The 10781-nt window shown below is 36.5% G+C and overlaps 1 protein-coding gene across 1 annotated transcript; it reads right to left on the reverse strand.

Moving 5' to 3' along the window:
- Window positions 1-8107: 8107 nt before the first annotated feature.
- LOC122280340 (FCS-Like Zinc finger 2-like) lies at window positions 8108-9425 on the reverse strand. The gene is made up of 2 exons (XM_043091193.1): window positions 8913-9425; window positions 8108-8586 (listed from the first exon to the last, which is right to left on the reverse strand). The coding sequence occupies exons 1-2, from the start codon at window positions 9218-9220 to the stop codon at window positions 8397-8399; spliced, it is 498 nt and encodes a 165-aa protein (XP_042947127.1). The 5' UTR covers window positions 9221-9425; the 3' UTR covers window positions 8108-8396.
- Window positions 9426-10781: the final 1356 nt, after the last annotated feature.

Raw genomic sequence — 10781 nt, forward strand, 5'->3', positions numbered from 1 at the left:
AAACTTTGTATTTCTCAAACTTTATTTTTACATTGAGAGAGAAATTGAATAAATAGATACAAGGAATAAGTCTTTCTAAGGCAACTAATTGAGTATGGTAATTACAAAGTTAACGGATAATTTCCTAAAATTATGGTTTTACTAAAATGGAGAGGATTGTTGCTTGATTTGGGAAAGTCAGCTGTCAATACGCCCCCTCAAGTTGGTGCATGGAGATCTATAATGCCCAACTTAGGTAGGAAGGAAGTGATGGAAGAGATACCGGCCTAATGCTTTGGTGAATATGTCGGCTACTTGCTCATGAGAGGAGGTGTGAAATGTGAATAGCGGTAAGGAGTCCGGACCAAATTTTATCACGAATAATGTGGCAGTCAATCTCAATATATTTAGTGCACTCATGGAGCACAGGATTGTGAGCAATGTGTAGAGCAGATTGGTTGCCACAATGGAGACTAGGGCCTCGTTTGTTTTCAAATATGAGATAAGATGAGACGAGATAAGATAAAAACTTATGAGATATGTTAAAATGAGATGAGATAAGATGAAATTAGATGAAATATGTGTTTTTTTTTTAGAGATGAGATGAGATAAAAAAATTTTGAGATATGTTGAGATGAGATGAGATTAGATAAAATATGTGTTTGTTTTTAGAGATGAGATGAGATTAGTTTGACTTTGTTATAGTTAGTAATATGATGGGACCCACAAGTACTTATAGTACTTTTTATAATATTTTATTTATTTACCAATGCTACAATTTTTTTCCTACTTCTTTTTTTTTTTTTTTTTTTTTTGTGCTACTTCCTTTGTTTATTTATTTACCAATGGTGTATTTTTTTTTCGCTGATTCCTTTTTTTTAAACTGAGAGAAACCATTTGGCCTTTTTTTTTTTTGGGTTACTTCATTTGTTTATTTATTTACCAATGATGCATTTTTATTTTTTTTTTTGCTGCTTCCTTTGTTTATTTATTTACCAATGGTGATTTTTTTTTTCTGCTTCCTGTTTTTTTTAACCATTTTGTCTTCTTCCTTTTTTTTTTTGGCTACTTCTTTTATTTATTTATTTACCAATGGTGTAATTTTTTTTAGATGAAAACTTGAAATCTTTTTAGATGAAAACTTGAGATGAAAACTTGAGAAGAAACTTGAGATCTTTTGAGATGAAAACCTAAGAAGAAAGTTGAGATCTTTTGAAATGAAAATTGGTAGATCAAAATGTGTGTTTGTTTTTGTAAAACTTCTGACAGTACGAAAACTTTGAGAAGTTTTCAAAATTTTGGTTTTTAGTCGCGAAAACAAATGAGACCTAAAAGACGCTAAGTGAGAGACACCAAGATCAGTGAGAAGTTGTTTCAACCAAATAAGTTCACAAGTGGTAACGGCCATGGCGCAATATTTAGCTTCAACAAAGGAACAGGCCACTGTGGTCTTTTTTTTGTACACCAGGAAATAGGACTGGTGCCAATCTGAACAAAGTAAATGGTGGTGAAGCGACAGTGGTGGGGCAGTTGGCCCAATCGGAATCAATGTAGGCAGTAACATGAAGAGTACTGGAGGAGGTAAAAAGGATGCCTTGTCCGGGACTACCTTTGATGTATTGAAGAACTCGAGTGGCAGCTTACATGTGAGAAGCACGAGGAGCATGCATGAATTGACTGAGAATGTTCACTACAAAGACAATATCAAGACGAATGATAGTCAGGTATATGAGATGACCAACAAGTGTATGATAAGGAGTAGGATCTATAAGAAGGGAGTCATCGTGGTTGGTGACCACTATCAGATAAGATGTCAAGAGCATGGGGAGAGAAGCAGTCTGAGCACCGAGTTGACCACTATCAGACAAGATGTCAAGAGCATATTTACGTTGGTTGAGAACGATGCCTTGGGGTAAGCGAGCAACTTTTAGACCAAGAAAATATTTGATAGGACCGAGGTCTTTAGTTTTGAAGTGGGTGGAGAGAACACTTTTGAAGACCTCAATTTGGGAGCAATTATTGCCGGCAACTAGAATATCGTCGACATAGATAAGAACAAGAGTGAAACTGATAGAAGTAACCAAGGTGAATAAGCACAGTGGTTAGTTTAAAAAACCAATTGCGGGAGACTTGTTTGAGACCATAGAGGGATTTACAGAGGCGACAGACACAAGTCTCCTCTTTCAAACAATAACCAGAAGGGGGAGTCATGTAGACTTCCTCATCAAGGTCTCCATATAAAAAGGCATTATTAACATCAAGTTGGTGAATAATCCATTGGCGAGAAGCAGCGATAGCCAACAAACACTGAATGGTAGTCATCTTGGCAACGGGAGCAAAAGTCTCATGGCAATCGAGACCTTCAACTTAAGTATAGCCTTTGGCGACTAACCGAGTTTTGTATCTTTCGACAGAGCCATCTACTTTGAGCTTAATTTTGAACATCCATTTGCAGCCAATCGGTTTCTTGCTAGGGGGAAGGGACTCAAGCATCCAAGTTGAATTAGCTTCAAGTGCTTGAAGTTCAGCAGACATAGCATCACGCCAATGAGTGTGACGAATAGCAATGGAATAACAAGAAAGGTCAGCAAAAACGGTGAAGGCATTTAAAAAAAAATGAGATGAGAATGGGAGAAACGAGAATAAGAGAGAAAAGTAGTTAAATGATGAGCAGTACCTAAAGTTGATGCAATGGATAAGGATGCAGTGGACTCTGTGTGTATGGTTGGGCATATATAGTCCTGAAGATAGGCTGGTCTAGTAATGGTGTGATGAGGACGAGTAGCTAAAGAAGGAGGAGAAGGAGAATGATTAGGAAGAGAAGGTTCGGAAGGAGAAGGTTTGGAAATAGGAAGGGATAGTAAAACGGGTTCAGGGACAGGAAGAGGAATGATAGGTAACGAGGTGGAAGTAGAAGGAGGAATATCCTGGAAAGGGAACTGGTGTTTGTGAAAGGTGACATCACGAGAATAAATAATGGCTTGAGTGTCTAGAATCTAAAGTTTGTATGCTCTATGAGTGTTAGGATAATCGAGAAAAAGACACTTAGAGGCGCGAGGAGAAAATTTATCGCGGGAAGCTTGGAGAGTTTGGGCATAACAAAGGCAACTAAATAATTGGAGATGGTCATATTTGGGTGGGGTATTAAAGAGAAGTTCAAAAGGAGATTTATTTTGAAGAAGGCGACTAGGTGTGCAGGTTGATGAAATAGGTAGCAATGAGGACACATTCACCCCAAATTTTCATAGGTAAGTGAGCTTAAAAACGCAGACTACGAGCGACATTCAAGAAGTTTCAATGTTTAAGTTCTGCAACACCATTTTGTTGAGGAGTTTCAAAACAAGTACGTTCATTAATAATGTTGTGGTCGTGAAGATAATTCTGAAATTTATGATAAAGAAATTATTGGCCATTGTCAGTGCGAATTTTTTTAATGGTGGTATGAAATTGGTTTTGGATAAGAGCAAAGAAATGCATAAGATAAGTGTATGATTCTGATTTATAGCGCATGAGATAAAGTCAAGTGGTGCGAATGAAATCATCAACAATAGTAAGAAAATAATGTGCACCACAAATGAAATGAGTATGATAGCCACCTCATATATCAAAAAAAATTCTATTAAAAGCCATGGCACTTTTATTAGCATGAATGGGAAAAGGTAGTCTAGTAAGAACGAGCACAAATATCACAATCAGAGATAACACAAGAATTATTAAAAAGATTAGGAATGACTAAACAGGAAGGATGACCTATTCATTGGTGCCATAAAAGTTTATTTGCAGTGATATGAGTAGAAAGAGCCATGGTGGTAGGTGACCAATACACATAAAGACCATTGCAAAGTTCACCCGCTCCAATCAACCTCATCGAGTGCGGGTCCTCAAAAGAAATAGTGGAAGAAGAAAAAGAAATAATGCAAGAATTAGTATGAGTGAGCTGAGGGACAGAAAGAAGATTAAAAAGGAATTGAGGGACAAAAAGGACATTGTGCAAAGTGAGTTGTTCGACTAAAATGCATGTGCTGACACCTTCTATTTTAATTAACTACCCATTTGGTAAAGTGACCATTCAGTCATGAGGAGAAATAGCTAGAGAAGAAAAAAGGGTGCGGTCATGGCAGAGGTGGTTGGTGGCACCATTGTCCACCACCCAGTCACTATGGTTGTCAAAGGGAGAAAAGGAAGAGACGTTACTGATGAAGTTGGTAGCGGAAGAGTTCAGTTTGAGCAAATTAAGGAGCTTGTGGTAGAGATCTGGTGTCAGGCCAGGAATTGAAGAGGAGATGGAAGCTTGGTGAGCCATCTACTGCGAAGGGGGAAGAGGTTTGCCGAGGAGGGAGGGCTGCTGTTTGCCACAGGGTTCACGTTCAGCTGGGTAACCAACAATCCGCCAGCATCGGTCACGGTTGTGACCATGTTTCCCGCATTCGGTGCTGTGCAGGGGCTTCCATGGAGGACCACTAGGATGGGCAGCAAAGATGTGGGTGGTTTCCGACGCTGCCGCAGGCCTAACATGGAGGAGACGCTGTTGTTCTTCGTGAAAAAGAATAGAAAAAAATTTAGTGATAGGAGGAAGGGTTTCCATGGCTAAAATTTGGGTTCTGAGTTGGGAAAAATAGTCATTTAGGCCAAGTAAAAATTGATAAACTCTCTCATCTTCAGCTTGTTGTTGCAATTTTTTGAGGTCATTGGTTTCTTGTAATTGTCTAAGTTCATCCCAAATTTACTTGATTTGGTTGTAATATTCATGAACGGAATGGGTGTGTTGTTACAGGGAGGATAACTCTTGCTTGAGATGATAAATCCGTGCATTATTGTCGTAGCAAAAAGGGGACTGAAGATCAAGCCACACATCTTGGGGTCAGTATGAAATTCAAGGGAGTTGGCAATGGAGGAATTGATGGAATTGAGGAGCCAGGTAAGGACCATATCTTTAGTTTGGTTCCATTGTGGGTAATCTATAGAGGTGGATTCAGGTGTGGGAAGAGTGTCATCAACAAAATCTAATTTGTTTTTGGCATTAAGGGCACGGGTCATGGATTTTTGCCATTTAGAAAAATTTTCACTAATGAGAAGACTAGAGACCAGAATGAGACTAGGGGAGTCGGAGTGAAGAAGGTATGAGGACGAAGAGGGGTTGGAGGAAGAAGTTATGAACATGTGAGAGGGAGGATCGGTTAGGCTGATGCTATGTCAAGAATTCAAACTTTGTATTTCTCAAACTTTATTTTTACATTGAAAGAGGAATTGAATAAATAGATACAAGGAATAACTCTTTCTAAGGCGACTAATTGAGTATGGTAATTACAAAGTTAATGGCTAATTTCATAAAATCATGGTTTTACAAATATGGAGAGGATTGTTGCTTGATTTGGGAAAGTCAGCTGTCAATAGTAAATGGGCTGTTGAAAATAAAATAAAAATAAAAATAAATAAAATAAAAATTTATTGATTTTTTTAACTTTATAATCAAAGAATTATTTTTTAATGAATTTGTAAAATTATTTTAAATGTTTAAAAGATTTAAAAAAAAAGATTTGAAAAAAAAAAACAATTTACAACAGAATACTCTGAATGTGGCAGCTCCCTATCAAAATTGGCATGTGTAAAGTGCTTTTTAAAAATTTAAAATTAGAAAAAATTTCAAATAGAAAAAAATTCTAATAAAATTTGTTAAGATTATTTCAAAATAAAAACTAAAAAAATAAAAGAAAACTTTAAAAAAATCCCAAAACATAAATGAAAAATATAAAAAAAAATTATAAAAACTGGATGAACATGTTTAAAAAATAATTAATTAAAAGAATGGCTGTTCTCCTCTCCACTTGATGGCCACCAATCATGTTTGGGCTGCTTAGATTGGGCCGACCTATGGGGGCCAGACCTAGGCCACTCAAGGCGCAGCTAACAACCACCACCCTTCGGGCAATCCAAATTAGGCCAACCAAAGGGCTGTCCCTCCGGTGGCCACGAGAAGAATGAGCGCCAAGCCTCTTCTTTCTTATTAAAATGGATCTGACTAGTGTCAGCTTATGTTTGGTTATAACGTGGCAGGCAAGTGCTACATCAACTTTTTCAGTCGACACGTTGCCAAAGTCTGGACGAATGGACTACATAAATGAAATCAATTTCTATGGTTTGCATAGCCTATATAAACCTTGGCATTGAAGTATCTAACTTTTATGTGTACCATTAAATTATTACTTCTTTCTTTATTTTAGTTTTTATTCATCTCTTTTTTGGGAGAGAAAGAAGAGGGCAATCAACAATTTTTTAAAATTTATCTCATCTAATTATTATAAATTTTTTAAACTCTTATACAAAATATAATAAATAATTCTACTTTTTCAAATTTTAAAATATAAATAATATTCGAACAATATTTTATTCAAATTTCAACTTTAATCTCATCTTATAATCTGTATAACCAAACGAGCCATAAAATGAAGTCAATTTTTGTGGTTTGCATAACCTATATAAACCTCGCATTGAATTAGTGAACTCTTCTATGTACCATTAAATTATTACTTCTTTCTTTATTTTAGTTTTGAGTAATACTACACCCACAGAGGGTGTAGAGATTGAAGATGGGTCAGAAGGCTAAATCTTCTTTTCTTTTCTTTTCTTTTTTTTTTTTCTTGATTGCTTTTCATAGATTTTTTTATATCCTTAAATATTTTTAAAAGAATCATAACATTTTTAAAAAATACATCCTTAATCACTATGTACAAAAAGGTCGGGACCCAACTCTTGATAACTCTATCATTTTCCTTTAGTTTTTATTTATTTATTTTTGAGAGAAAGAAGAGGGGAATCAAAGGAAGAGAGAGGAAAAAAATATTAATCTATTATTTAGTTGTGCTACATGAGATGCTATTTAAATTTGTTGGGAAATTGACTTGAAAATTGTTTTAGCTAACTTTTACATAAACCAATGCTGGATAAATTTGATCTATATATATTCTTTTTAAACTTTAGTTGCCTAAATATTTTACAAAAACCAATGTCAATGCCCTTGCTTTCAAGAAGCAAAATAATAACATACAAAAATAAGTGGGTTTATCTTAAAAGAGTAATAATTTGTAAAATTCCTAAAAATAAAATAAATTATATATAATTCTTTTATTAAAAAAAAAAAGTAGATTCTATAATAAAAGTTGTAAAATTTCCATTCATTTTTTATAAAAGATCCCTATGAAATTTGTTTATTTAGAACTTGTAACTCGCATTGGTTAAAATATTTTACAAATTTTTCTTATTTCGAAATGTTATTTAATTTATTTCATCATTTTATATAGCTTTAAATGATTGACTCATAATTAAAAACTGAATAATAACTTTAATTATCTCATGAGAAAGAAAAAAGAAACTTTAATTATCTAATTTTAGGTCAAATACATATGAAAGATGATTACTTAAGATACGATGGCTAGCAATATTACTAGAAAAACAAACTTATTCATCTCTTAAAAGCACTGAGGAGTTGGTGGCTTGACTGATATTACTCCTCGAAAGTTTACACGGCTTCCTAGCATCACACTTCCATGTTAATGGTCTTTATCGAGTTCCATTCGTGATTCGTCCACGCTCTTGCCATTTTCTTTCTTCCTTTCTCTGTTTGCATGCACACCTGATCATAGGGATGGAACTGAGGATCAGGAAGTTCTAAATTTTTTGGTTTTAAGACCGCTTTCTTTTTCTTTTTCTTTTTCTTTTGTTTTTTTTTTCGTTTTTCTGGGTGTTTCCTCGAGCCTTTAAGCACGGTTTACCTCTCTTTTTCATATTCATTTTCCATTTTTCCCTTCCATATTCCCACGGCCACCCATGCTGCTCTCTTTTTCCGAAAGACCAGGAACCTTACCCTCCTTTCGGCTTCCTCTCCAAGTAAAATGAATATTCGAAAGAACCACGAAACAACGTAAAAACTATTAAATAAAAAAAAACGTACTAAGTACTCCTTAATAACACATCGTTTACCCTCCAAACAAATTCAATTATTATATTCGTCGCTCTAGCTAGAAACAATTGATCGTATTGCATGAACTCGTCCGCAGCCAAGAAACAAAAAATAAAAATAAAAAGAATTTCAATCAACGTATATAACTCACAAAACCATATCCACCCGATCAGAGAGAAGGAAGCTTTTCCTCATACTATTTCTTCATTCAAAAGCTGAAGCTTGGTTTACTGGTTTTCAAAAAAGAAAAGTATTTTATCAGACAAAAACAAAAGTGGAAAATTAAAATTCCCAAAGAGGCATCGCATCCTCGTAAGAGCAGATGACAGCCCCCAACGTAACACCCCGTAGTAATGCTAGCATTTACAGGTTAAACACATACAAAAACCCCTATTAGACATAATTGCTTTCTCTTCTGGATATATATTTGGAGGCATCCTCAAAATGCTGTCTTGTTTATTCATGAAGCGGCAGCTATGGTGCTCGTTCGGAAAGGGTAGTCCTGGGTTTTGTTGGGGGAGGTGGACTCTCTCTGCTGCTTTTTTCTCAAGGCCTTCACAGAAGATGTAAGATTCCATTTCTTCTCCTTGGCTTCATCTGTATCTATTTGCTCCTGTCTGCACTCTTCACTACAGAATGGTGTGTCCCCCCTGCAAATATCAAGCCAAAATTACCATCAATGACCCATTTATCATTAAATCAGTAGACTCGGACTAGTTGCGAGGTCTATATGATTAAACTCCATCGAAAAAGATAAAAAGATTGTTAAGAGGTTACAGCTTCACGATTTTTCACTCTGTTTTGAGACTATGAAAATTGGAAAATTTGTTGTTCCTAGCTAATTGTTCAAATTGGCAAAAAGAAGCTCTTTTTTGTACACAATAATGACTCCCAAGATTATTCAGAGTAAATCAAATATTTCCTCTAGACAAAAAGGATATGGACCAGAACAGACTGTAAAGAAAGGTGGGCTAACCTGTACATGAAGATGTCTTTGTTACACCCAAGTGGTTTCTTGCAGAGAAAACACGATTCCAGGAAATGGGGCTGCGGTTCTTCAAATCTTGCTTCATAAAACCTCCTAGATCTCGGAGACAGAACCGAAAAGCGTGTGAAACCACTCATGTTATAATTACAGGAAGCACTGTAACAAAGTGTCCTAGATAAGAAAGGTTGTTTGTGGTGTTGACTTCCAGAGAACCCAGCTTCCATGTCTGCCAGAGAGGCCAACCCATCATCTTCCTCGATGAAACATGGCCGCCTTGTAGAAGTGGTAGACTCCATTAATTCAACAGATACGTATAGATGTCCGAAAAGTGTTACTCTTGGGACGGCTTTCGCCGAGAGAGAGAGAGAGAGAGAGAGTGAGCTAGGAGAAGAAGAAGAAGAAGAAAAGAGAGATGGAGATGGAAGAGTGGAAGATGACGAAATATAAAGGAAGTTGGTGAAAGACTAAAGAGAGAGAGAGAGAAACAACGGCAGGTTTCGGGAATCCATTGGCTCAAAAATTCAAAATACCAACAAATCTCCAAGTTTGCCATCCTACTTTTTTTATTTAATTAATCTGGTAGGCAGATTACCCTGAATACCACTAATGTTCTCTAATATTTACGATAACACCAGCAGTGGGAACCTGTCGAGGACTCGAGTGTTGGGGTTCAAAAAGTGGCAGTATTGTCAATTGTGGTTATTAACTTATTTCAGGAGAGTGAAGGGCAGAAAGATCTTCAACTCACTCTGTGCGTAAAAGTAGGCCCTACTCTCGACCCAACATCACATGATCTCAGTCACCTGCAGAACTGCCATACGTTAAAACGTCCAGTCAGTACTGCAGAAGTTCATACTGACCCACGCTCCTGCACTGCGCGTAACTGTAACGTCCACACCCCTCCCTAGGCGCCCACCGTCCCTTAATTTTCTCTCTCTCTTTTTTTATTTTTTATTTTTTTAATTCCAACTTAAAAAAAAAAATCGATGAAATTTTAGATAAATAATGGTTTTATTCATGAACGGATTAAAATAAATGGAAAAAGATAAGACACGCGCCAGAAATACAAGGCAGGCACCCAACTTGGAGATCCAACAGACTACACAGCAATTCTCCGGAACCGGTGGTTTCCCCCACCTGTTTTCTCACGTCATCACACGCACACAGTTTAGCCTTTTATCATATTCTTTTTTGTCGTTTTTTCTCCACAAAGCACTCCATCTACTGACCCCACCACCTCCTCTCTCCCAACTAAAGTCTAAAACATCACCGTGGGCCCCAACCCATGCCCCCCTAAACACGACGTTGTTGCCGTGGGTCCCTCCTTTCGTTATTATTATTATTAAAGATCTGTTTCCTACGTTCTGGTGCCAGTCTCTAGTAGTACCCACCTGCCCCTCGAACTTCGGGCAGCTGCCCACTCCCAGCTCCCTACGGAGTATTCACCTCTCCTTCCACGTGTACTACAAATGCTCCGTACCACCGCTCCACCTGGACCAGAATTTACCACCTTCTCCAGGTGTCGAACCTAAGACAAAAGTAATATAGACCGCTAGTCATTATTGACCCTTTGATTAGCCGTATGCCTTTTTCTGAAGAAGCTGAATTTAATGGGTGATTGGAAAAGTTTTACGCATTGAACGCTTTGACGGTGTCGTACGAATTGTAATTACTTGCCACGTATTTTCTTATTATATAATCTTATAAACCTTTTTATTTTTTAAATAATCCGAAGATTCGAGTTCCTGTTTCAACTTAAGTTTTACAATATTTATTATTGAATTAAAAATTAAATATATGAGATATTTTCACTTAAATTTTTCATTAACATTTTGTCGGATCTATTACTTGCACCAG

This window comes from Carya illinoinensis, chromosome 11 (genome assembly GCF_018687715.1).
Source record: "Carya illinoinensis cultivar Pawnee chromosome 11, C.illinoinensisPawnee_v1, whole genome shotgun sequence".
Lineage (NCBI taxonomy): Eukaryota > Viridiplantae > Streptophyta > Magnoliopsida > Fagales > Juglandaceae > Carya > Carya illinoinensis.

What these genes read in the sequence shown, in the direction of transcription:
- LOC122280340 (XM_043091193.1), bottom strand. Translation starts at nt 9,220, where the DNA reads ATGGAGTCTACCACTTCTACAAGGCGGCCATGTTTCATCGAGGAAGAT. An exon ending in AAAGACATCTTCATGTACAG is followed by an intron (nt 8,587 to 8,912) that starts GTTAGCCCACCT and finishes TGATATTTGCAG; the next exon opens with GGGGGACACACCATTCTGTA.